At 48.6% G+C, this 27,390-nt stretch overlaps 2 protein-coding genes across 7 annotated transcripts in view; one reads left to right on the top strand and one right to left on the bottom strand.

Annotated features, from left to right (window-relative positions):
• The window catches only part of SLC25A25 (solute carrier family 25 member 25), a 35,246-nt gene extending 14,205 nt beyond the window's left edge, over positions 1-21,041 (bottom strand). The window contains exon 1 of one of the 4 annotated variants that reach the window (XM_081803687.1): positions 20,690-21,041. In XM_081803687.1, the coding sequence (XP_081659813.1) occupies positions 20,690-20,944 (255 nt within the window). In that variant the 5' untranslated portion in view covers positions 20,945-21,041. Of the gene's footprint in view, positions 1-3,696; positions 5,420-20,689 lie in introns of those variants that run through there. The other 3 variants (XM_081803688.1, XM_006744136.3, XM_006744137.3) reach the window with 3 other exon arrangements.
• A 905-nt stretch (positions 21,042-21,946) lies between these two features.
• NAIF1 (nuclear apoptosis inducing factor 1) lies at positions 21,947-26,767 on the top strand. 3 transcript variants are annotated; one of them, XR_004073867.2, is made up of 3 exons: positions 21,947-22,668; positions 24,408-26,104; positions 26,226-26,767. XR_004073867.2 is itself a non-coding variant. In XM_006751641.3 (2 exons), exons 1-2 carry the CDS (start codon positions 22,158-22,160, stop codon positions 24,878-24,880), a joined length of 984 nt encoding a protein of 327 aa, XP_006751704.2. In that variant the 5' UTR covers positions 21,947-22,157; the 3' UTR covers positions 24,881-26,767. The 3 variants fall into 3 exon arrangements, 1 of the variants encoding a protein (XP_006751704.2); XR_004073866.2 differs by having other exon boundaries at positions 26,188-26,767; XM_006751641.3 differs by having other exon boundaries at positions 24,408-26,767.
• Positions 26,768-27,390: the final 623 nt, after the last annotated feature.

Here is a 27,390-nt window from a genome sequence, read left to right as displayed (position 1 = left end):
AAGATTTTTATTTATTTATTTGACAGAGAGAGACACAGCGAGAGAGGGAACACAAGCAGGGGGAGTGGGAGAGGGAGAAGCAGGCTCCCTGCAGAGCAGGGAGCCCGATGCGGGACTCGATCCCAGGACCCTGGGATCATGACCTGAGCTGAAGGCAGTCGCTTAACCAACTGAGCCACCCAGGCGCCCTGGTGTTTGCTTATTTAAACCACCCCTCCCTCCTGAGTCTCACAGGTCATGCGGAATTCCACTTGCACAAAGAAACTGGAAATTCTGTCCAAGTGAGCCAACCTCTAGGCACCTGGGATCCGCGGTAAGTGCTGTATCCCTGGGGTTATAGACAGTGGGGCCCAGAGGGGCTCCTCGGGTCGCCCTTTAATCTGAGATGAGCAAAGAGACTTGGAGAGGTGACCTGGTTCGCCCAGGCCCCAGAACCTGCTGGCAGCAGGGCTGAGCCTCACCCAGGACCCAGCTTTTGTTACATCCATGTAAAATGGCACCCAAACCTGATACTGCCAATAAGATTTTAGAACTCGGTTTCCCAAGAAAGCCTGTAAGCTTGACGCGGAGAATTACAGTAAGCAATACTTCATATTGAAAGGTGGCAGGTGTGTGGGAAAGGTGAGACCCGAGCAGGTTCAGGCTCAGGCTTAGCTAGAAAACAACACAAAAGCCAATCTGTGTTACAGCTTCTGACCATGCAGAGGGGAAATACCAGTAAGAAAGATTAAAGCAAGGTTCGCGTTCGGTTCCTCACGATTCACACCAGCTCACGGCGTCCTGTGTTGTCCCTCTCCTCATCCTGCTGGCTACCATTCTTTTCTGCTCTTTTTGCTTATTCTAATTTTGTGACCCAGATCTACTTTCGCTGCTCTCTTCTGATGTCCGTTCCTGTGACAACTGCATGCAGAAGCAATGACAGCAACTCTAGATCCCTGAGGATCTAGTGCTATCGGATTCCATTTCCTCCGTTAAGGTAGAAGTTCCTCTTCCAGGCAGCATCCTGTCCCCCTCAAATCCGCCAATGCCACCACAAGTCGTCCCCGTTCTACCAGGCTGGCTCATGCCCCAGAACAGGTGCTTCCCGTAAGTGCCGAATACCATGAGTAAGAACAGGGCAGGTAGAGTACCTTTGGGAGTGAAACATTAGGTCATAAGGTATCTCCCCCCTCCCCTGCAATGACTCAGACCAAGCCAAAAATATTAATATGTGAAGGAGCCCTGCCAGCATCCGGCTCTTCTAGCCCCACCCACCTGGAAGGCTCTCGAACCTCACTGGCTGCTGCAGCCGGGGTGTCGTTTGATGATCGGGTTGCCATGACAGCCCAGGGCAGCCGGTTCCGATGAAACCTGCCTACACTTGGCAATTAGACACACAATGAGCAAAATTCTCTGAGCTTCTGAGAAGACGGCCCCTCAGGATTTGCGAGCTTGAATGCCGCTGAGGGTGCCTCTTACTCCACACTAAGGCTTTCGTCTCCAACTGCAGATTAACTGTAAGACAAAGGTAAAGGGGAACACTGGAACAGTTCCTAGAATAAAAGCCTGCAGGAACCTGACTCACTAGCAGACATATTTCAACGGGGGAAATGAGAGCAAAACAAAGTAGTGCGGCTGGAGAACTGGGAAGCTGAGGACCAAGGGGGATGTGTCTATAAGGTTTCCGCAGCGTTCTCCTGAGGGAGACAGCGAGGCCAGGTCCCCTTGGCCAGGGATCACAAACGCCAAACCCCACCTTTCAGTCACTGCAGCCAGCAGGCAAGGCCACACGCTGCGAAAACACGCTATTCCGACGGTCAGTTTATCCACAGAAATGCTCCTGCTAGTCCCAGGTCTCGTTTGTTTGTTTGTTTTTTTAAAGATTTTATTTATTTATTTGACAGAGCGAGAGAGCACAAGCAGAGGGCAAGGGAGAAGCAGGTTCCTCGCTGAGCAGGGAGCTCGATGCGGGGCTCCATCCCAGGACCCTGGGATCATGACCTGAGCCGAAGGCAGATGCTTAACCATCGGCGCCCCCCAGGTCTTGGTTTATCTGCTTTTAAAGAGTCCACACGGCCCAGATGTGCTTGCTTTCTTGCTTCAAACCGAACCGGCTGATCTGTCTCCCTCCTGGGGCTGCCCCCCCCACTCCCCCTCTAGCTGATCTCTCTCTCTCTTGGGGAGAACAGGTTCATGAAAGCTGTGGGTCTCTGGCTCAGCCCCATGGCCCCTAACTGGCAGGCCAGGAGTGAAGCTGTTCAGAACAGAAAGTCCTGATGTGAGGCCACCCCCGGGGAGGGCTGGCAAGAGGTGCCAGGATGAGTTTGGGAAATGGAGCAGTTTAATTATTAAAGTCCAAAGTAGGTGAATTTAAAAGGGAGCCAGCCAATCCCTTGATCCCTGAAGCAGGTCTGGAAATCAGAAAGCTCCTCACAAAGAAGAGCACCATTGCCATTTCTGAGCTCATCCCAAGATGACAGAAAGGTAGAAAGTGACATAGCTTGAAGCACACCTCAGAACACAGACTCTGAGATCCATGCTGACCAGGATGAGCAGGGGGTGGGGTGGGGGGGATGTGAGGGAACAGATGGTCAGACAGACAGACACACACGGACACTGAGGCTTCTCCTCAAGCTCACACCTAAACGCCCACAGAAGCCGTGGCATCAAAAGTCCCTCCCACTCAGCAAAGGATAACCAAACATTTATTATTTGATGCAGCAATTCAATTCAAGCAACATTTTGGGGGAATCTACAATGTGCCAGACACAGGGCAGAACCTCTTTCCCTCTTCTAGTTGATTTTTATCCCAAGGAGAATAGATTTAAAATAACCCAAACTCAGGAGGTCAGCAAGGTCGCTCCTAGTGCAGGCAGGAGAAATCCCGGACAAACTGCGCTTTCCATTCTAATCCCAAGAACGCGACAGGTCCCATTAAAACTGCTTTCTTAAGGTAAAGTGAGGCAGGTACAGGGCAAAGCTCCACACAGATTAGGGGTGGAATCTCACCTCTACCCTCCATAACTGTTTAATCCTGGGCAAATTACTCAACCTTTCTGCACCTGTTTCCTCATCCATGAAATGGGGGTGTTACCACTTACCTTGGCTCTCGGGAAGATGAGGTGAAATAACCCACACTCAGAGCATGAGATGAACGGAAGGCTCTGGCACTCAGCAGACCCGCAGACCCACGAGGGGTACCGGCCTCTGTACCTTGAGACTCCACCCTTTCCTCTGACTCCTCCTCCCACTGCCTTCCTTGCAGACCCAAAGGCAAGGGGTCTGACCTTAGGGATGCAGGACAGGCTGGCCCTCCGCAGCTCCAGGCAGTTGGGTTCAACTTTGAAGATCCTCCCTGCATTGTTCAGACAGGCTAAGACCTAAGACACACTTATCGTTTGTCTCTTCCTCTCAACTGGCTCTCTGGGGTCAAACTGACAAATCCTAAGGTAAATCCTCTACTGCCTTCAACCTTCCTTCCCCAAATGGCCACACCAAAGCAGTCATGGTAGGGTGATAAAGCTTTTACCGTGGCCACAGGAAGATTCTAGATTGAAGACTTGGGCTTCTTCATGTCTAACACTTCTGCCCTCCAGCCTCCAATACCAAACTGATTGATTTCTAAGTCCTCTCTTCCTCCCCACACTCCAGTTTTTTCCAGGAAACCGATCCTAGACCAGCCCCTAAAGTAGGAGGTCCTCTTGAGGTTACCATTACCTTAGGAAACTGCTCTGCAGGTCCAACCACCAGCAAAATGGTGGGTCTCTTTTCCGTGGCCTCAGCCCTTCCGTCCTGTTTCCCCAAAAAGCTTGACATCTGGTCTCCCCGAGCTGGAGCCGGGGTGCCTCTGACTTCATTATTGTTCCCCTCTCTGGAGCCTTGGCACCCAGCCCTAGGGAGAAAGCTAGACAGAAAATGCCACAGCATCTGCAGCATCACGGCTTCCTCCCAACGTCGCCGGCGGTGACTGTCACTTTTGAAGAGGGATGTGACCACAATACCAAGGATCTCTGGCTACGCGGTTGCTCGGAAGGCTAGCCTGGGGAGTTGTAAAGCTGGAAGCTCTGCATGCAGTGGCTGTTTCCTGCTTTTTCCAATTTGCTAGCACTGCTGTCCTGCCTGGCCTGAGAAGTAGCTCACTCTCCGAGAGCCCCCGCGGCCAGGGCTGCTGGCAATGAGAGCAGCTGGAGTTTCTTCAGTAAAAACTCACTTTTGCAGGTGGACGGTGATCAAATGTGTGGCTTTTTTCAAAAAGGAAAAAGCAATAGCCCAACTGATCTCTCCTGGAGGCAGAAGCAACTTGGAGCTCCCAATTATTCAGCAGTCCTCGCTTCACTAATGATCATCACACCAGCGAGGACCCGAGCACCCCGACCGCATTCTCACTGCAGCAGGGCGCGGCCAATCACCTCGGCCGACACTACGGAGTTCATTATCCCAACCAGCAACGTCCCTCCAATCACAGGCGGCCGATCCCCTGCATGCAGCCGACGGTTCTGCAGGGAGGTGCTGATGGCAACCTCCAGCGAGCCTCCTAGCTCACAGAATCCTCCCTGCACTGCAGCCGCGCAGGAGCCCCACTTCCTCCTCTCCGCCTGCTTGTTTCCGGGACAACGTTCACCATCAAGGTTAACCTCATCAAGAGACCCTGGCAACACTTCCTAGCACATCTAGCAACACTCTTCTTTGCTCCATTATCCCATTCTCTCCAACTGTGCGGAACACAATGCACGCCAGACCAGCTACTCATTCTCCCGTCTTCCTCTACACCAAGAGCTGCTTGGGGACGGGGACCAAGTCACACATCTTTCTACCGCAAGGACCCAGAACCAGGCACAGATGAAGTCTGTAGACTGGACTGAGTTGATGATCATGAATAAAAGGGAATTAATCTTTGGTCATCTGTTTCTTAATTTACTAGCTGACAAACGCAGTGACCAGTATCCCTCACAAAAGTAACCCTTTGATACGGTGTTCACAGCCATTATTTTAAAAACACAAACATTGGGGGCGCCTGGGTGGCACAATCAGTTGAGCATCCTGACTCTTGGTTTCGGTTCAGGTGGTGATCTCAGGGTCATGAGATCGAGCCCTGCAACAGGCTCTGTGCTCGGTGCGGAGTGAGGCTTGGGACTCTCTCCCTCTGCCCGTCCCTGCCCAAAATAAATAAATCTTAAAACACACACACACACACACACACACAAGCATGAGATAAGTTTCAAAACATGTGTTGGAGAGAGTGGAGGGAAACCTGCACCCTCACACTCTGCTATAAGAGCGTATTTCAGTACAACCTCTCCAAAGTGTCAGTCAGTCCCGGCTTTCCAACATGTTAAAAGCACAAAGCCTTTGACACTGCAATTCCACTTTTAGCAATTTATCCTGCAGATATATTTGCACATGTGGGAAATCACATATACATTTATATGATACATATGTGATAAAATATAAGGATATTACATTTTATCAAGCAGCCTTGCTTATAATAGTGCAAGTCTGCAAACAACTTCAAGCCCTTTACAAGAGAAGTGGGGAAGATTCTGGCACACCCATACAGTGGAAACCTAGAATGAGGCATCTCTATCTACTGTTACGGAATGACTTGAAAATATCTTTTTAAGGATGCCTGGGTGGCTCAGTCATTAAGCGTCTGCCTTCGGCTCAGGTCATGATCCCAGGGTCCTGGGATCGAGTCCCGCATCTGGCCCCCTCCTCAGCAGGGAGTCTGCTTCTCCCTCTGCCTGCCGCTCCCCCTGCTTGTGCATGCACTCTCTCTCTCTCTCTCACAAATAAATAAAATCTTTAAAAATATATGTATATCTTTTTAAATGAGAAAAGCAAAGTGCAGAAGAAAGGGGACAATATGCTGCCATTGATTTTTCAGTGCGTATGTAACAGATATCTCTGGAAAGACACACTAAAAATTGAAGAGATGGTTTGGGGCCCTTGGCAGTTTGAGGGGAGAAAGGCAGGTGGGAGATTTATTTTCAATGAATAGCCTTAGATCTTGTGAAACTGAATCATGCGCATGTATGACCAGGGACGCATACATACGTACATACATACACTTACTTAAAAAGAAAACATGAGAAGTGAAAGCAAGATGGCCAAGCTTGGTCTGAAAGCTGAGGGGCCAGTGTCAGTTGCCCTCTCACTGGACAAAGAATGACCTCATCTCGAAGCAGTTCTGTGCGTTGACTAGATGTATAGTCTTTAGAGTCAGAGCCCAGGTTTAAATCCTGGCCATCACTTACTCGTTTTGTGAATGATTTGATCAAGTTACTTTAGTTCTCTGTGCTTTAATATCTGTATGTGCAAAATGGGGATAGTAAAAGAACTGTATTGTTACTTCATAGAATTGGTTAAAGACTAAATTAGGTAATTCTCTCCCTCTGCCTCTTCCCGCACTGTCTCTGTTTCAAATAAATGTTAAGAAAAAGGAGAACAGTACATATTAGTTATTTTATTTTTTAAAAGGTTTTTATTTTTAAGTAATCTCTACACCAACATAGGGCTTGAACTCACAATCCGGAGATCAAGAGTTGCATGCTCTACTGACTGAGCCAACCAGGCACCCCCATACTAGCTATTTTATTACCATTATCTAGAAAATGATTGTGAGTTCATGCAATTAAGTAGTTTTAATACCGAAGAAGAGTCAGCCCAGAGCCCCAAACCCTAAACAAGTAATCCTTTCATGAAGATGGATCTTGTTTTTAGACCCTGAGGGTCTGGTGAATGGGCATGGTGGTGTTTTGGGCTCCCATCTGCAAACACAAGAGAAATCCCTTAGGTAGTAGATTACTGGCGTTTCATTTAATGGACTCTTCCATCCCACAGAACTGAGTAAAATCTCGGGGGCTTCCAGCCAAGATGGAATAACAGGGACTGATTCCTCTTTCTGCCCATAGGGAACAAAAGACAGTGACTCCAGAGAGATCCACGCAAATGAGGCAGGCCCTGCAACTGCCCCAGCTCCCTGGCTGGTTTCTCCAGGCTACGGCACAGGGAGTGGGTACCCAGGCAGAGCCCAGCAGTCCCCTCATGCTGAAGGCAAGGGGCTTGGTGGGCCAGGGAGGCCAGGGCAGCCAGAGCAGGACCAACTACCAGGGAGGAAGGAACTGCACAGACAGCAAGCTCTGAGGAGTCGCTGAAGGTGCCCTAGAATCATGATGCATGCATGTGAGGAAACTGCCCGATGGTGGCAAAACAACCATCCAAAGGCATCCTGTTCCCACCAGCCAGAGAGGAAAAACTTCATAATCTAGGGAGGGTCAGGAAGGGTTTGTAGAGGGCTTTGCCTCAGTAGTGGGGCAAAACTGGACCTAGGCTAAATGCTGTTCTGGCCCCACAAATAAAGCTTTAAGCAGCAAGCCCTGAAAGGGTCAGATGGTTTCCAAATAACTGAATTCTAGAAAAAAGCTCAAGAATATTCATAGGAATATGAGAATATCTAGCACCCAGCAAGATAAAATCCAATAAAAAAAATTAACAGGAATGCAAAGAAGCAGGAAATGACCCATAATGAGGACAGAAATCAAGCAGCTGAAACTGACCCAGAAATGACGTGCATTGGATGCCTGGGTGGGTCAGCCGGTTAAGCATCTGCCTTTGTTTGGCTCAGGTCATGATCCCAGGGTCCTGGGATTAAGTCCTGCATCAGGCTCCTTGCTCAGCTCCCCCGGGTTGTGTTCTCTCTCTCTCTCTCTGACAAATACATAAATAAAATCGTGTAAAAAAAGAAAAAAGGAAATGACGTGTATGATAGAATATTAAAAGTCATAATGGTATTCCACATGCTCAAGAGCTAACAGAAAGCTCTAACACGTTAAATAGATACACTGCAGATACTCTAGATGAAAATTACGATGTCTGAGATGAAAAACACACTGGCAGACTAGACAATGCAAAAGAAAAAAATTGATGAACTTGAAGACAAAGCAATAGAAACTTTCCAAAATGAATGAGGGAAAAAACAAAGCAAAACAAAATAATGAACAGAGCATTAGAGAGCTGTGGGACAACCACTAACACGTTAATACGAACTAGAGCTCATGAAGGTAGGGACAGAAAAAACATTTAAAGACATAATAGCTAGATTTTTTCCCCCCAAATTCATTAAAAACTACAAATCCACAGATCCAAGAAACTCAACAAACCCCAAGCATAAGAAATATAAAACAAACTACATCAAGTTAAATTTCCGAAAACCAGGGATAAAGAGGAATATCTTAAAATCAGATAGAGAAAAAAGACCCAATACATTCAGAGGAACAAAGATAAGAATGACAGGGGACTTCCCATCAGAAACTGTTACCCCAGAAAAACACCTTCCACAAGAAAGGCAAAATAAAAACTTTTCAGGCTTATGAAAGCTGAAATTATTTATCACCAGCAGATTTGCATTACAAGAAATGCTAAAGGAGTCCTTCAGGTAGAAGGAAAATCTAGATTCACACAAGGAATGATGAACACCAGAGATGGTAACTGTGTAGGTAAATATAAAGGACTTTTTTCTTGTTATTTAAATCTCTTTAAAAGATAATTAAAGCAAAACAATGTATTGTGGGTTTATGACATATGTAGAAGTAAAAATGTATGAGAACTATAGCACAAACCTGGGAAAGTATGAGAGTACGAAAGCCGTACAAAAGTACAGTTGGGGGGCACTTGGGTGGCTCAGATGGTTAAGCGTCTGCCTTCCACTCAGGTCATGATCCCAGGGTCCTGGGATCAAGTCCCATACTGGGCTCCTTGCTCAGCAGGGAGCCTGCTTCTCCCTCTGTCTGCCGTTCCCCCTGCTTGTGCTCTCTCTGACAAAAGCTTAAAAAAAAGAGAGAGAGAATAGAAACGAAAGTACAGTTGGGGGGTGCCTTGGTGGCTCAGAAGGTGGAAGCGTCTGCCTTCAGCTCAGGTCATGATCTCCAGGTCCTGGGATGAACTCCATGTGGGGCTCCCAGTTCAGCAGGGAGTCTGCTTCTCCCTCTGCCTCTCTCCCCTGCTCCTGCTCTCTGTCTCTCTCAAATGAATAAATAAAATCTTTAAAAATATTTTAAAAAGAAAGTACAGTTGGTGCTTGAACAACGCAGAAGGTTGAGGCACCAACCTCTAACAGTCAAAAATCCACTTTTGATTCCCCAAAACTTAATAGCCTACTGCTGACCAGAAGCTTTACCGGTAACATCAACAGTTGATCAACACATATTTTGGATGATATATGTATCATATACTGTAGTGTTACAATAAAGCTAAAGAAAAGCAAATGTTATTAAGAAAATCACAGGGGGGTGCCTGGGTGGCTCAGATGGCTGGGCATCTGCCTTTGGCTCCGGGTAGCGATCTCTGGGTCCTGGGATTGAGCCCCACATTGGGCTCCTGGCTGGCTCGGCAGGGAGCCTGCTTCTCCCTCTCCCTCTGCCTCTCCATGTGCTTGTGTGCTCTCTCTCAAATGAATGAATAAAATCTTTAAAAAAAAGAAGAAAGAAAAAAGAAACAAAAACGAAAATCATAAGGAAGAGAATACATTTATAGTACCGTACTGTATTTATTTTTTTCAAAAAAATCCACGTAGAACTGGACCTGCGCAATTCAAACCCATCTTGTTCAAGGGTTAACTGTATACTAAGATTCTTTTTTTTTTTTTTAAAGATTTTATTTATTTATTTGAGAGAGAGAATGAGAAAGAGAGAGAGAGAGAGAGCATGAGAGGGGGGAGGGTTATAGGGAGAAGCAGACTCCCTGCCAAGCAGGGAGCCCGATGCGGGACTCGATCCTGTGACTCCAGGATCATGACCTGAGCCGAAGGCAGTCGCTTAACCAACTGAGCCACCCAGGCGCCCTATACTAAGATTCTTAAACTATTTAATATAGTACCAGTTAAGGTAAGCTGTGATAAGTTAAAGATCTGTGTGTATATATATATATATGTGTATATATATATGTATTATAATCCCTAAAGCTACCATAGGAGAGAGAGAGAGAGTTGGCTTGTAAGCCAAGGAAAGAGACAAAATGGAATCATCATACTCAGCTGACCCAAAAGAAGGCAGAAAGAAAGGGAACAAAGAATAGATGAGACACATAGAAAACAAACAGCCAATTAAAAAACAAATAGCAAGATGGTAGATTCAAACCCAACCGTATCAATAACAACAGTATAGATAAGTGGTCTAACATCCCATTTAAAAGGTAGAGAATGTCAGATTGGATTAAAAAGGTTAAGATCTAGCTCTATGTTGCCTATAAGAAACATATTTTAAATATAGAGGTACCGGGCGCCTGGGTGGCTCAGTTGGTTAAGCGACTGCCTTCAGCTCAGGTCATGATCCCGGAGTCCTGGGATCGAGTCCCACATCGGGCTCCCGGCTCAGCGGGGAGCCTGCTTCTCCCTCTGACCCTAACCCCTCTCATGCTGTTTCTCTCTCTCTCTCAAATAAATAAATAAATAAAATCTTAAAAAAAAAAAAAATAGAAGTACCAATAGGTTAAAAATAAAAGAAAGGACAAAGATATACCATGTTCCTATTAATCCAAAGAAAAGTGGAGTGGCTATATGGTATCAGACAAAGTAGATTTCAGAGCAAAGAATGTTATCACGGGCCTTTCATAATGATAAAAGGGTCAATGCAGCCAGAGGACATAACAATCCTAAATGTTTTCGTACCACATTACAGAGCCTTAAAAATACACAAAGCAAAACCAACAATCCTGCAAGGAAAAGGAGACAAATCCACAATTACAGTCAGGGATCCTAACGCCCTTCTCTGAATAATTGGTAGGACAAGAAGACAGAAAGTCACTAAGGACACAGAAGACTTGGGCAACATCATTAACCACCTTGACCTACCTGGCAATTCTAAGGCGCTCTCTCCATGAGGACCAGAATGCGCATTTTTTTCAAGTATACACTGAACAGATTCTGGCTCCCAAAACAAGTCTCACTAAATTTAAAAGGATTCAACGTGTGCAGAATCTGGTTTTTGACCACGATGGAATTAAATTAGAAATCAATGACAGAAAGATACCTGGAAAATAGTGAAATGTCTGGAAACTAAATAACCCAACTCTAAATAATCCATGCGTCAAAGAAGAACTCAGAAGAGAAATTAGAAAGTATGTCGAATGGTGTGAAAGCAGAACGCGTAAAAAGTTGTGGCTTGCAGCCGAAGCAGTACGTAGAAGGGAAAGCCCGTACTAGAAAAGACCTCAAATCTATGCCTTCAACTTCCCCCTCAAGAAAGCAGAAAAGAACAAAGTAAACCCAGACTAAGCAGAAGAAAGGAAATAAATGAGGCAAGGGAGTGACCAAGCCTTATTTATCTTAAAATCTGCACCGAAGACCAAGATCCACGAAAACTTGTTCAATTGCCTACTTTGCCGATACTGTTATTTTGAAGCACCTTCTCTTGTATCTTTGGTTTCCTTGGGGGTTAATGTAGTACCTCTCCTTCCTTACATCACACCATCACCTAAACCAGTGATTCTCTGGGGGACCATTAGTTTCTTTTGCGTTACAAGCAATTCCTGTAATACAACTCTCCCACACTTTTTCTGGCTATGAAAGATTGCCTGTAGCCAGAGACCAGGAAGGCAAGGGTAACCCTCCTGTAGCTGTTGCTTGTACACATCAACAGAACCTGGTTAAGATAGGATAATGGCCAGCAGAAGTCACCCACTCTTCCAAGAATCCAGGAAACTGACTTGCTGGATCAAGCAGGATCTCTGGTCCTTTGCAGAGAAAACTCGAGATTCTAATGGAATGGCCGCCCAGCAGGAGCCCATTCCAAATTATCCTGAGGAATTGCCCAAGGTGCAAAAGCCCCAGGGCAGCGCACAGAAGGACAATTGGAAATTCCTGAGGAGTCTTATGACAACAAGGGAGAAAGATCTCCCGTGACTGACTCCAAGGCGATGATCCATGACTCATGTCTATCAGTCTAATTACCTGCTACCTATCTTAGAATTATTACCGTTCAGAAGAGCTATAGTCAAAGGGAAGACTATTAACGCTTCTTAAAAATAAATTATTTATTTATATATTTATATATTTATTGATTGATTGACTGACTGACTGCACAGGGGGTGGGGTAGAGGGAGAAGAATCGCAAGCAGACTCCAAGCTGAACGCCAAGCCCGATCTCGCAACCCTATCATGACCTGAGCCGAAACCAAGAGCTGGATGCTTAACCGACTGAGCCACCCAAGCACCCCAACACTTCTATTTTTAACTGAAAAATGATGCTAGATTTTCTTTGACAGAAAGCCAGACTGATCTGCTTTGAAATGAGGACTGGCTGGGCCAAGTAGGTTATATGGAGACAAGGAGACGGAGCCAGGCACATCAGTTGGCAGCAATGAAACCAAGGCATCGAAGATGACCATTCTACAATGATGAAGGTGAAATCCCCCAGTTTAGTTCCATTTTAGGAAGTAGAACCAAAAAAAACCTAGCTTCAGTAAAAAGTCCCCAAAGGAAACTCCTCTGACTGTGGGAAAGAGAAGTGCACTTTGGAGAAAACTCTTGGGAGGGCTTCTGTCTACTCCTGGTGAACAGCCAGTCCCCATCAAAGCCCAGGTTCAAGGTCAATGCCTACTAAGATGTCTTTCTCTTTTCTCTAAAAGAAAGGTAGGAGCATACAAAATTAACCCAAGTGTGGGATTTTGAGATGCGACACGTAATTTAAAGGTCTGCAGAAGCACTATGCCACATAGAAACATGGCATGATTTTTGTGTGTGTGCTTTTAGAAGCGCATGATTCTCCTTCAGACCAGACGGGTGCCTAGCGTTAAGGGGGAGGGAAAGAATGTGGTATTGAGGCCAGCAGGTAAAAACCCAATCACCTAAAATGATCACAAATTTCTCAACCAATCCAAAATTGACCAGGGGGAGCCAAACCCACTGGCACACATTGAGCCTACTTCTGCAGCCACTTTATCCTTATTCACACTTTCCCTTCTCCCCCTCGAAAAGGCAAGGCAGCAGATTTATTATTAAAGCAACACTAAATGTTTTCAGTTTTTTTTTTTTTAATGTTTTATTTATTTATTCATGAGAGTCAGAGAGAGAGAGAGAGAGAGGCAGAGGCAGAGGGAGAGGGAGAAGCAGGCTCCCCGCCTAGCAGGGAGCCCGATGCGGGACTCGATCCCAGGACCCTGGGATCATGACCTGAGCCGAAGGCAGACGCTTAACCATCTGAGCCACCCAGGCGCTCTGTTTTCAGTTTCTTAAAGCTGGTTTCAGGATCACAGTCTACAACTGAGATCAAATGAACAGTGCAAAAATAGCTCTCCCCTGCTGCTTGCTCTGTGCTGAGCGGACTGCAGAGAAGAGCCAAGACAGGGGTGTGAAACCCACCCCTCAGCTGCCTTAGCAAAGCGCATCAGAGCTGCTGAGGGTGTGAAGGGCAGCCCCGAGAACTGTGTGTGAGCCTAACTGGTTTATATCAAGGTAGTTCTTAGAAACAATTCTGAAACGGCATTTTTTTTTTTTTTAGCTATAGATTTATTAGATGCTATCTTTACTCCTTATGCAGGTTAAAAAAGAACCTCCAGCAAAAGAATATACCCCCGATGTGATTGAAAAAAGGAAAGTTAACTCTGTCCATAAATGCGTCGCTACGGGGTGCTCCAGGGGCCTTACCTTCCCCCCTCTAGTGCATCTGCAGGACCCTGGACAAGTCGTTTTAGCCCTCTGGGCTGCCAAGCGGGCAGACTGAACTGGACAAACCTTGGAAACCTTTCCAGTTCTAACATCATATAAACGCAGACTCAGCCTCGAGGCGGTAACCAAAAAAATGACAGCAGCAGCGTTTTGCATATGCGGGACGGGAAAAGGCCAACAGCTGAATGAAGGTGGGTGCTGTGGCTGGCGGGTTTTAACCCATAGCACTATTCAATTGTGCCACACCTATAGTCAAGATTGCAGTCTGTGCTCCTAAACTCTCCTCTGCCCGCCCCCCCTTTTTCACCACTGGCATTTCAATGGTTTTTTTTGAGAGTTTTCCCACACAATATAGGTGGTTTTCTTTGTGTTTTGGTAAGAGTCACATCAGACTCCAGCCGAGGAGGGATGGCTGGAGGAGAGAAGGCACGAGGCCAGGGTTGACAGTAAGAGCTAGAAAGGCTTTACAAAGCAACATCAGGAACAGGGACAGCCACCATCTCCAGTTTACCCTTTGGCCCTAGAAAATGAGTCATGACTCCACCTCCTTTCCAAGCTTCCTGGCCTAGAGTTTAAAGCAGATAAGAAGCTCCTTGGGCTCTACCTTTGTTGTTCATTTATTTACTTTAAAGGAAGGTGCACCTTTAAGACAACTTTGTTTTTGTTTTAGGTATTGTGTTGAGTCTTTTATATCCCATATTTGGGAAGGGTGTGCCTATCATTTGAGTCACTGCTTCCTGAGCACCATCAGGGGTCCTAAAATGCTGAGCTGGTGTTATACACATGTAAGTCAATGTCATCAACTGTGAAAATAAAAGTTGCAAAGTCTTGAGGGCTGGTGAAGTATCTACAGCCATAGAAGCAAGGAGGCAGGGTATGCTGAGCTAAATCGGGCAGAGTCAAAATCCTGGGCTCGGCTACTGCCTTTGCCTCCAGCTAGCCTGACTTCTGGGTCTCAGTTGCGCTTCTGCAAAATAACGAGGCTGGTGAGCTCATCTCCGAAGGTTTGAAGTCAGCTCCACTTGAAGCTTCCATTTTCACAACTTCAAAGTGAGCTTCAGATTTGAGGAAAGGCCATCCATGGCTCACGAAATGGGCAACAGGCTTGTGAGAGCCCATAAGGGCTTGGTTCCGTCCAGGGAAATATCTGGGCCAAAGACATCCTTTTTTTTTTTTTTTAGATTGAGGGACAAGCTGACTCTGGGCTGAGCACAGAGCCCGGGGCGGGGAGCCGGTGGCCTCGATCCCATGACCCTGAGATCATGACCTGAGCCCGAGTTGGACAATTAACTAACTGAGCTGCCCAGGCGCTCCGGGCCAAAGACATCCTCTGGTGTAGAGTGACTACTCCTTCAGTAACTTTTTAGAGATCTCCTGCTAACAGGGTTTCTTTGTTTCCATATTCCTAATGTCTGTAGGGCACAAACTTTCCACAACCTAAACTTGTCCTCCCAAACTGCCGAAGGCCCTCCCAGCTGACAGGAGACTGCCCTACCTGGGTGCTTGCTACACAACCTTTATCACCCAGGCCCGCCCGACATTCTCCTTCCTTCTGTTCCACTCTTCACCCAAACCATCTGGGGAAAAACTGTAGATGATTAGAACCAATTCTGGGCATCTTATTTCGAAGACTCCGTGGGCGTAAAAGTCACTCTGTGTTGAACACCTAGGTGTCATACACTGTGCTAGGCTCTTCATATACTTTGTCTAATTTAATCCCACAGCCACCTTAGGAAGCAGTTATTCATACCGCCATGTTTCTGATAAGGAAACTAAGGCGTGGGGGTGCCTGGGTGGCTCAGTCGTTAAGCGTCTGCCTTCAGCTCAGGTCATGATCCCAGGGTCCTGGGATCGAGCCCCGCGTCAGGCTCCCTGCTCCGCGGGGAAGCCTGCTTCTCCCTCTCCCACTCCTCCTGCTTGTGTTCCCTCTCTCGCTGTCTCTCTCTCTGTCAAATAAATAAATAAAATCTTTAAAAAAAAAAAAAAAACAACAACTTGGAGCTCTTACCTCCCCAGCCATTTAAAAAAAAAAAGGAAACTAAGGCGTGGAGAGGTTGAGTAACGTGCTCAAGGTCACATGGCTGGCAAGCAGCAGAAATAGTATTGGAACCCAGGTTTATACCACAGATCCTGTACTGGGGTTTTTGTTGTCGTTTTTAAGTTAATTTATTTATTTAAGTAATCTCTACACTCAACAGGGGGCTCCAACTCATGAGCCCAAGGTCAAGAGTCGCATGCTCTTCTGACTGAGCCAGCCAGGCGCCCCTGTATTGGGTTTTTGAAAGCGGTTTTGTTGAGATAAAATCCACACCCATACAAATCACCCATTTATACAACTCAATGGCTTTTAGTATACTCACAGAAATATGCGACCATCACCATGGTCAACTTTAGAACATTTTCTCACCTCAAAGAGAAACCCCAAGCCCTTCAGTTATCATCTTCCTATCTCCTACCCTCCCCTCCCAGGCCTAAGCAACCAACCACTAGTCTACTTTGTCTTTACAGCTTTCCTTATTCTGGACTTCCATATAAATGGATCATGTGATACTTGGTCTTTGTGACTGACTTCTTTGACTTAGTGTAATGTTTCCAAGGGAAGTCTATACTCCCTGGACATCCTGCCTCAGATGAGGGACCCCAAAAGGTATGGACAGCATATCATGGGAGAAATGCATGATGAAACCTGTTTTGAGCAGCAGCAGAGATTATAGGAAGCTAAGACAGCAGTTTTCAGATACTGTCTGACATAAGAAAGAGTTCACAATGACCCCAACTAGGTCCACAATGGAATGGTCTGTGAAGGATGCTACAGGAGGAAAGCTCCCCACGCTAGGTGTGAGGCTGGCCTATGACCTTCGCTGACCCTTGCAAGACTAAATTCTTTGATTCTGCCAAGTTCACATTAGTATAAGAAGAAATGGTTAAAAATGAAAAGTCTGCCCAGACTTAGTTTAACGAGACTAGTCCTATATGGATAAGGACAGTTTTGTTCATTAGATTTATCCTGGGGCTGTACTCAGCAGGACTAGAAATGAATACCGGCAAGTTTTTGTTTCTCTCAATCCCCTGCGATTTCTGTGAGGCTTCAACAATTAATGACTCCTTTAACATCAAAGGAATCCATCCAGCTGAAGCTCCAGATCAGGCCCACTCTGGTACATTCCCACTTACCATTTCGTCTTAGGATCGGGGAACCTGATTCCACCTTTCCAAATACCAATTAATTTAAAAAACCCTTCTAGCTGACTTGACAATTCTTCAAGCCAGGAACCAATTTTGCAACAATAAAACACTATTAGTTTAATATATAAATTCAATCCAATCTGCGAATAGCATTTTTCTTTTTTCTAATAGGCCATTATATTTTACCAAATGTTGTCTATCCCTTTTCTATGAACGGGCTCTTTGTTCTGCAGATGATCTTACCTAAGTCTGGGCTATTTAGGTAAGCACCTTCCACACAAATGGCCAGACATTTAAAAAGGATAGAGTTCAACAGCACTGTCTGATTAAGCAATACCAACTTGACATTAATGATCTTCTATTCTATTCAGTTATTTCAAGTTAACAGAGATTGCCTCACGTATAGGCCAAGGAGAATAAGGGCAGGGCGGATTCTTGTTCTTTGATAAGATAATCTCCAGATAATCTTGAAATCTATTTTGGGAATAACAGATGTGGTTCTAACTGGATCTTTCTCAAGTTCTTCCCAAAGCCCAGGCTGGAACTCTGCGTGTCCCTCGGAAACTATACAACTGGTGTAGTTATAGAGTGGAGCAGGAATCAGTTCTGGTTGCTCCTCTGGTGTAATTCCTCAGTGGCCAAATGAGTTTTGAGGCTGTTTTACTGTCTTTCTGGACCTCTGCTCCTTCCTCTGTAAAATGGGGGTGAAAAAGGTCCTGCTTCCTTCACAAAGTTATTGTGGAGCTCAAATTCAATGGCACAGGTGCATGTCTTTGAAGGAGCAAACTCGACCGTCTTCTAGAATCCTCACCTGCATTAAACACCAGTCCTGTAAGAGGGCCCATGAGCCTCAGCTAAAAGGACAACTGTTCACATGTCATACAGCTGTGTTCTTTCTCTAATTGGCCGCCCGAGTTCTAGCCTAGGTTTTAAATTTGTTTTAAAACAAAGATTGGGGCGCCTGGGTGGCTCAGTTGGTTAAGCGACTGCCTTCGGCTCAGGTCATGATCCTGGAGTCCCTGGATCAAGTCCCACATCGGGCTCCCTGCTCGGCAGGGAGTCTGCTTTGCCCTCTGACCCTATCCCCTCTCATGGGTTCTCTCTCATTCTCTCTCTCTCAAATAAATAAAATCTTTAAAAAAAAAAATAAAACAAAGATTGAGTTTGGTCACATGAAACTGCCTTAAATAGTCAATCTATAATTAGCTCCAGCTGAAGCCTCAACTCCCAAAGTCATCACCGGTATCGTCATCTCTTTTCTTTCTTTAATAAGCCCTGCCCCTCTTTTGTCCCAGGACGGGCTTCTGGCTCATGTGCCCTTTACAAAGAAAATTTCCCTGACTGGCTGCCTTGGGTTTCTCTGCCCACTTCCATTTTAAGTAAATTTTCCTCAACTGTCCCAATTTCTTCCAAAAGAAAGGCAGGTGCCCTAAACTGCTGGTTCGTGTCTAAAGAAAACCTGCCTTGACCTGTTGTAGGCCAGCCCGAGGATTTGTGTGGTCACATGGCCTGGGTTCACACCACCCACCGATAAGCACTCACAGTGGGTTCCTGCGCAAACCCTAGCATCTCGGACTGGTCCTCTGGGTCTCAGGAAGCAGCTACCAAAGTTTGATGTTGTGTTTTTCAATGCCTATTCCCACAGCAGATGACCCATTTCAAACCGAAGGGCCCCCACATTCCCTTTTGGCTTTGTTAGTTCTGCCAAACTGTAGCACTGCTTTTTCTGTGTGTAGCTAATACTGATAGAATTTCAACAGGAAGTGGTATGGGGGGTTCATGAGGGAGGGTGTCTTCCTGTGGCCCAGTTATTTACAAAAGGCAGGTTCACTAATACTTCAACGACATTTGCCACAGGACTAGCTTGTTTATAAATGAATAAAATGGATCATCCCCAATTTCTCTCAAGCTGTACAATAATTTATTTTTAAAAGCCGAGTTGTAGAAATCAAATCCACACTAACTCCACACACCAAAAGAATGATAAAGAATTGTTTCATATCACAGAACTGAGATCAGTCACAGAGTCAAGGATTTTAGAGCCAATGTGACCCCAAGGGGCAAAGCTCCCTTTGGTTAATTAAACAACTTCCTTTTAACACTGGAAAGAAAAATGATCACTTTCTCCTTATTTGCCCTCACAGATTTACTGCAAAAAAAAAAAAAAAAGGATGAGCATCAATATCAGATGTTATCATGAATCACAGCTGAGGCACAAAGCATGTATAAATACTGAATAACACCTGCAGCCAAATGCCCTTGATGTGTCTGGCAACATATGTCAAGTGGGTGGGTTCACAAAAGCAGAAAGGTTCACCTAGGCTCACACTTCACTGAGCCCCTAAAGCACAGACCCTCTGAGTTTAGCCATCTTATCTTTCCAGGCAACTTATTCATCAGATATGTATGGAAAAAGATCTAGGGGTGCCTGGGTGGCTCAGACAGTTAAGTGTCTGCCTTCCACTCAGGTCATGATCTCTGGGTCCTAGGATAGAGCCCTACCTTGGGCTCCCTGCTCAGCCGGGAGTCTGCTTCTCCCTCTGCCTCTCCCCCCTGCTTGTGCTCTCTCTCTCAGATGAATAATAAAATCTTTAAAAAGAATATCTAGCTCACAACACTTATTTTGTGTAAAATGCAGAAAAACAAAAATCTTAAACTTGTCTCTAAGCCTCTTGGACTTGGCCAAAGATTCTATCTTACATAGTGTTACTTTTGGTCTTCTAGGCTGATCGCAAGTTAAATACTTTAGATGTTAATCAAATATACTGTGGGCAGGAGTTAAAAACACCTGAGACACATCCACCTGACCAACACATGGGTTCAAATTCACTGGTGTTTGATCAGATTCTTCTCATACTTAGCTATGAGAGATTCTCTAACTGTTCTATGTTTAAATGAACCAAACAAACTCAGAAGAGAAACAGGTTACTAGGTAAAGTACTCGGAAGTTCTAGCCCAGGCTGGAAATCAAGTTAAGCCACAATAAATGAAAGCTAGCAAGCCAGGCTGGGGAAACAGCAGGGGAGACGGAAGGGGAAGGGATAAGCCTCTGCTTCAGGTTCTTATAAAGAAAAGACAGCACTTCCCTTTCTGGCAGACCTAAGGTGGCCATTCTCTGTCCCCCCCATCCCTCTTGGCCAAAGCCCACTCCAGGATAGGAGTAACAATATCCCTTCCTAGGTGTGCAACACTTTCCCGTTTAGGAAGAATATCCCCCCTGGCTTCTTTCACTTTAGATCACGATCCCATCTTCTGGATAAGCATGTTAATGGGGATGAGCCTAAACCATGAGAACTGTCAGTCCTCACCCACTTCGTCACAGATCTGCCTGCAACCCCAGTTCGCATTTTTGCTACTCCCACATGCTTCTCAGAGGAACAGATCAGGGCCCACGGCTGGCATGGAAACAAGAAGGGAAGGGAGGGGTGTCGCTGAAGAATGGATGAAATAGTCATTGCGGGGTAGGGGAGGGCATCGAGTTTAGCTTGGAGGTCAGGAGGTGACAAAAGGCAACTCCGGAGACTTGGCCTTCTACTTTGGGGAAAGCCTGAGCAAAAAAGGGCTATTCGCCCACCAGACAGCCCTAGAGAGTGTCCACCTGTGCCTACGAAGAGCCTTTTCCCCCCAGACCAAGCGCCCACAGAGGTCAAAAAGCAGCTCCACTCCCACCAGGGCATACATGGGGCGTCCCTCCCAGTCCAAGAGGCCGTCCACCACACCTGCCACGCTCCAAGGGGCTGCTCAAGAAGCCGGGTCGTTCAGACCTATCACCAAGCAGCCCAGACCTGTCACCCGGACCGCCCGGAGGAGCTGGGGCGCGAAGGGGCCCCCTCCCAGCCCGCGCGGACTGTGCGCGCCGCCTACCCGGAGCTCGCCCTCGGTGCGGTGCAGTCCCAGGCGCCGCAGCCCCACGGCCAAGTCGTTGACACACAGGCCGCCGTCGCGGTTGACGTCGAGAGTCTGGAAGAGGCTCCACAGGCGCAGCCGGTGGTCCGGGCCCCCGCAGACGGCGCCTCCGCACGGGTCCACGGACGCCGGCGACGAGGCGGACGACGAGGCGGCGGCGGCTGCGTCCGGCGGCGGGGAAGCCACGCAGCGGCACAACACACTGCTCACCATCGGGCGCGAGGCAGGGGCGCCGGGCGCGGGGCGGGGGCGGCTGGCCGGCGGGGAGAACGCGGAAGACACGCGGCAGTCCCCAGACGGCGAGCGCGGGCTGCGAGAAGCCGGCAAGTTGGCGGGAGGGGCCGCTTCCGGGAGCCCCGCCCCGCCGCCCGCCCCCTCGTTGGTCACGCCCTCATGAGAGCCGCCAGCCAGTCACAGGCCTGGACGGCCACACGGCCGGGGCGGAGCCTCCTCGAGGACCGCCCACACCGCCCCGGGCGGCTTGGATCAATGGAGAAGGCGGGGCGATCCCTGCTCAGTCTACGGCCGATTCAAACTGAAGGAGGCGGGGATTGGCTGAGCTGGGCCGGAGAGAGGAAATCACGCCGCGATAGGCAGAAGTTCTGTGATTAGCAGGCGGAAGGCCCCGTGTCCAGTTTCTATTGAGAAACGTTGTTTAGACTGAGGAATCGTAAGGATGGGAGGAGCGGTCCTGTACAGAGACATCGTAGTCTCCGGTGGGAAATAGGATTTGTGTGAGGAGCAACTGTGAGCTGCGACTGCGATGCAGCGTTTGCTCCCGTGAGTGGAATTAAAAATTAATTGGCCAATGGCTCAAGGCCGAAAGCACTCAGGTATCCTCAGGAGGCCAGGTTTTGGTACTCTTAACTCCCTAAACTACCAATAAAATAGCTGAATTTAACGGCGTAATACTCGTAATGCTGACGATTGAAGGACAGAACAGTTTTCCAATGGAAGTCAATAAAGGCAGGTGGGCGCCGCGCTCTGAAGCGACAGACACACTTTTAGACCAATGACCAGGCCAATTCCAGTGAGTAGGCGTGCCCTTTAGTTGAACGACAGATCAAAAGAACCAGTGATCGACGTGACGTTTGAGCCCAGACCAACCAGGAGGGCGGGTTCCTCTGGACAAGCTCTGGGAGGCGGGAAGAGGGGAAGTGGGCGGATCTCCGCACACCCCGGCGGAAGAGGCAGATTCAGGAAGCCATTACGCAGCTGGCTGGCAGCGGCCGAGCCGGTCGGGGCTGGGCCCTACGCACTTTGCGTAGCGAGGGGGGTTACCAAAGGCCTGGTGCTTGGCCTGGGGCAAGCCCGGCCTATCCCCTGTAGGGGGGTGGGTGAGGGGAGAGGCTGGGGAAGAAGAGAGGGGGAATTGGGGCGTTTGAGGGGATTATAATTTCTTTAAAAAGGGTGGTGGGGAGAGGCCATGGCCGTCCCAGCCAAGAAAAGGAAGATGAACTTCTCTGAGCGAGAGGTGGAGATCATCGTGGAGGAGCTGGAACTGAAGAAGCACCTGCTGGTGAACCACTTCAATGCCGGGGTTCCTCTGGCTGCCAAGAGTGCGGCCTGGCACGGCATCTTGAGAAGGGTCAACGCTGTGGCCACCTGCCGCAGGGAGTTGCCTGAGGTCAAGAAGAAGTGGTCTGACCTCAAGACCGAGGTCCGTCGCAAGGTTGCCCAGGTCCGGGCAGCGGTGGAGGGTGGCGAGGCCCCAGGGCCCACTGAGGAGGATGGAGCCGGAGGGCCTGGGACAGGTGGTAGCAGTGGCGGCGGTGGCCCAGCTGTAGCCCCCGTCCTGCTCACCCCCATGCAACAGCGCATCTGCAACCTGCTGGGCGAGGCCACCATCATCAGCTTGCCCAGTACCACAGAGATTCACCCCGTGGCCCTCGGACCCACAGCCACTGCAGCTGCAGCCACGGTCACCCTGACACAGAGTGAGTGACCTCTCCCACCCAGTCTGTCGTGCATAAATGGGAAGGGCCAGCCAAGAGCTGGGGCAGCCTGGGGAAGGTTGGCTGCCAAGGGTCAAAGGTCAGATGGGAGTCTTGGAAGACCATGAGGCCTCCCAAGAGCTCCCCAGACAGAAGTGATCCTGTTCTCTTTGGGACTTCCTCAGCACGCAGTCTGGGCTTCTGATGAGCTGGATTGCCCTCAACTGTTTTGCCACCATTCATGTCCATGACTGAACTATGTGGTCCTTGAAGACAGAGACCTGTCTGTATTCCCACAAGACTTATCGCAGGGCCTGGCACATTGTAGGCAGTCAGGACATACTTGTCGAATGAACAGATAGCTGGGAATAATAATACCCAAGTAAGACATCTATTCTGGACAAAGACGTTCTGGGTATTCAGTGCAGTGAACATTCATCAGGCCCTGCTCAGAAACCTCATGGTTCCTTGTGTTAATCTATTCATTCCTTCACTTCTCAGACACTAGTGCTTATTCCTTCCACATCAGACCCTGTGCTTGGCACTGGGATTACCAAGGTGTTTAAAATACAGGCCAGCTTTATTCTAGTAGGACAGATAAGACACACACATGAATAACTGCACTGTCAGGAGAATCTGAGGACTCAGGAGAGGAAGGGGCTTCCTGGTTGGGGTGGGGACTCAGAGCTGATGTTGGCATTGAAGGGTGGAGAAAATTGACCTTTCCCACAAGCGTGGAGGCCCAAACAGTCCACCCAGAATTCCTTTCAAAGGTTTTCAGTTATGAACGACAATGGTTTGGTTGGACTTTTTAGTTCAGGTAAGGGTTTGTACCAGTGACTATTAACTGCTCGTTTGTGCTGGGCTATGATTCGTATCAATCAGTAATTCTCGGTGGGGCTTGAGGAAATTGGGTGTATGTGTGAGTGCCATTCCCCTGCAGTCGTATTTTCTAAGGATATCAAGGTGGGAAAAGAGGATCAAACACTGGTCTAAATCAGCTGCTGTTCTAGAACAGGAAGGACCTGTGACTTGTAGGTATTCCACTGGGCAAGGTGATCAAGGAGACGGGAGGCATTTATTGGGCACTTACGCAACTGCTGTCCCACTCCCACCTCCTTTTCTGCTTGGCCGTAAAAGGAGGGAGATAGGACTAGTGTGGCTACAAACAGTTCAGGTAGAGTCCCACCCAAGATGGCTGCTGCGTGCTGGCCCTGCAGGGAGCATGTGGCCCTGCCTTGATTAGCTGGAAGCATCCCAGTGGGGTGGTTACAAGCAAGTTGGACTCTGGTGTTAGGGAGACCTGAGTTTGCTTCCTGGACCTGCTAAATAAACTGTATGACCTTAGGCAAGTCACTGCATATTTTTGAGTCTGTTTCCTCATCTCCAAAAATGAACATGACAGTACCTGCCTCTTGGTGTCATCGTGAGGATGCATCGAGCTAACGAGTGCAAAGGGCTTGGCACAGTGCCTGACACATAGTGGGTGCTCTAAATCTTTTGCCAGTGTTGTATTGTTGTTAGCGACTTTGCTTTTGCCGGATCTGGGGCCGGCCCTTTGGTTACCAAGTAGATTCTAAATGCTTTAGACTCTAGATTTATAGCGAGAATAGCTATAAAGCCAGAGGAGACCTGAATTCCCCCCTGAATAGGGCTTGATGGCCTCCTCTCTACCCCATGTGGCCAGCTCCATTCTTTCTAGAAGGTGACCTGCCACTGCCTTTGCTCTTTCTTCCCCGCAGTCCCCACGGAGACCACCTATCACACGCTTGAGGAGGGTGTGGTAGAGTACTGCACGGCGGAGGCCCCCCCGCCCCTGCCAGCCGAGGCCCCCGTGGAGATGATGCCCCAGCACGCTGACACCTCGGTCAAACCCCAAGCGCTCAAGAGCCGCATAGCCCTCAACTCAGCCAAGCTGATCCAGGAGCAGCGGGTCACCAATCTGCACGTGAAGGAGATCGCCCAGCACCTGGAGCAGCAGAATGACCTGCTACAGATGATCCGCCGCTCCCAGGAGGTGCAGGCCTGCGCCCAGGAGCGCCAGGCCCAGGCCATGGAGGGCACCCAGGCAGCGCTGAGCGTCCTCATCCAGGTCCTCCGGCCCATGATCAAAGATTTCCGCCGCTACCTGCAGAGCAACACGCCCAACCCCACGCCTGCCTCGGAGCCCGGACAGGTGGCCCAGAACGGGCAGCCGGACAGCATCATCCAATGAGGGCAGGGGTTGCGCCAGCCTTGTGCTGTGATTGGATGACACCACTGTGGTCTTGTAAGTGGGTTCTGTGACTGGCCTTAGGCTAGGGCTGGCCACGTGGCCGGCTCTCTCTTTGATCGACTGTTAGGGGTCCGCTGTTTCTGAGAAGTGAAGGAGACTGCGAACTTGCTGGGCTCCTGGGACCCGAACTGTCTTACCCCCACCACGTGAGCTGCCTTGCTCAGGGCCTGAAGATTGGCTAGGTGGGGGTTGGGCGCCGGTCATACTCCCCGTGGTGTCACGAGCCAGGGCTTGCGACATGACCCAGACTCTGTCTAGGACACCTGGAGCGGAGGTTCTTACCCGGAGCCGTCTCGCAGCGGGGGGGCCTGTGCCGAAATGCTCCCCCAGCCCGCAGTGTCATCCCGTTGAAGGAGACAATGTCCGTGATGCTGGTACAGTACCTTCCTCCTCCCTCGGGAGGCAGAGTCACTGGGCCTGAGGAGGAAGCTTCACCCTTTTCTCCTTCCCACTGTGCCTCCGTTCTCAGGGGACTCTAGTCCATCTGTGCTCTCCCCACACCCCACCCCACTCCGGGCCCAGCAGGGGCCCTTGTTAGACCCCCAGCTGCCTCTGCAGTACACCCAGGATGCGGCCTGCTGGGCTCAGGGATGCTGGGTGTGCTGGGGATAGCCTGGCCACCATCCGGTCTTCCATTGCATCCCGGGGCAGCCCTTTCGTGGTTTGTCCTGACAGCTTTTGACTCAGGGCAAGCATTAGGCTTTGGGTGCTGTAAATTTGCGAGAAAACAGACCAGCGTGGAACCCTGTTGCTCCGCTGCAGTGGGTCTAAGGTGACCAGCTGGCTTCTTCCAGAAGGCTTGCTTCAAGCCAGTTGTCTTTATTCTGTATGCCTACCCCTCCTGGGAAGGGGTGGGCAGCTCTGGCCACACTCTTCCTCCTCTCCTGTCTACTGACTGCACGATTCTGACACTCAGTGTGGGGAAAAAAGAAAAAAAAAAAGTGTGTGTGTGGGGGGGAAAGGGCATCACACCCTGGACTCCCTCTCACATTATTCAGCGCCTCGTGCGTGTTCTTGTGAGACCCCCACTGACTGGCTAGGTGCATCTGAAGGCCTGATTGGCCCCGAATGTTTGAGGTGGGAGAGCTGAAGCTGACCTAAGAATCGGGACCTTGACTTCTGTTCTCGGGGAAGAGCAGAGCTGACCTCGGAGCGCCGAAGGAGGTAGTGTTCCCTGTTCCATCTTGACACTCTCTCCCCTTTTGGAGGGAGTTTACCCAGATAGCATTTGTCTGGTTCATTTTCAGAATCACCCTCGATCACTGAGACCCTTGCGTCTTCCCAGATCATTCCCCAGGATTGCCATTTTGCTGCCGGTGCTTGGCTACACGTGACCAGTGGTGACAACGTGAGGCTCCGGATCTCAGCTAAACAATCAAGGTGCTGCCCTTCTGGGCAATGTATGTGTGGAATTGCTCGCTCCACTGTTCCCATCACAGGAAGATGCCCCCGAAGACGGTTGGGAGGTGACTGCCGTCCCACCGGCCCCTGTGGAGGACAGGTGCAGCGCTAGCTAGGGAGCCGTGGAGAGGAATCAGGCTGGTGAGGGGGTGGGTGATGGAGGGAGAGCTCCCCAGTGGGGCTGAAAAGCAGCAGCCCCTGGCAGCCCGGGGCCCCCTCCCTCCATGGAGCCTGATGCCCCTGGCAGGGAAGCTGTGGGGCCTTCCTGAGGCTTTGCCGCTTGGTTTGGCTTTTCTCTGGGGTTGGCAATCTGAGCCAATATTGCATCTGTTCCAATTGGGTATAAAGAGGAGGCCTGGATCACTTAAACGGACTGCTTCTTTCCAGGTCATAATTTTAAATTAAAAAATATATCACTTTTTTACACATGTCTGTGTCTTTATTGGTTCTATATAGAAGAGATATGGGCTGGCAGCGATCAGGGGATGGCACACGATGGCCCACAGGTCAAAACCAGCCACCCACCTGTCTTTGTAAATAAAGTTTTATTGGAACACAGCCACACCTCTTCATTTACTTAAAGTCTGTGGCTGTTCGTGTGCTACAGTAGCAGAGTTGAGTAATTGTGACAGAGACCTCTGGTCCACAAAGCCAAAGGTATTTACTCTGGCCCTTTACAGAAAAGCCCGCCTATCCCGGCTTAGAGCAATTCTTTCAGACTCTGGATGAGAATTACCTGGGCTGTCTGGTAAACATACCCCAAACCCACCCACCTAAAACCTAGAAGAGACTCCTGGAAGGAGAGCTGTAAGAATTTGCTTTGTAAACAAGCTTTCTGGGTGATTCTGGTATATCCTAAAGGTTATGAACTTTGGCTTAGAGGCTGGAAGACTTAAACTCAGCTGGAATCATGCATCATGGAAGCATAGATCATACCCCATTGAGGACTGGTTCTCAGGAATTGCTTCTGACAGTTGAGGAGTCGTGCCCAGCAAAGATTCTCACTTAAGATTGGCCTTCATTCTGAAGGGATCCCAACCTTCCTGGAC

Source organism: Leptonychotes weddellii, chromosome 14, assembly GCF_054177405.1.
Source record: "Leptonychotes weddellii isolate Sample4059 chromosome 14, ASM5417740v2, whole genome shotgun sequence".
Lineage (NCBI taxonomy): Eukaryota > Metazoa > Chordata > Mammalia > Carnivora > Phocidae > Leptonychotes > Leptonychotes weddellii.
This window is presented reverse-complemented; position numbering and strand designations above follow the sequence as displayed.

Excerpts from the sequence above, each read along its gene's own strand:
- NAIF1 (XM_006751641.3), top strand. The coding sequence starts at position 22,158 with ATGGCCGTCCCAGCCAAGAAAAGGAAGATGAACTTCTCTGAGCGAGAG. Across the intron at positions 22,669-24,407 it reads CACGGTCACCCTGACACAGA|TCCCCACGGAGACCACCTAT; the intron begins GTGAGTGACCTC and ends TCTTCCCCGCAG.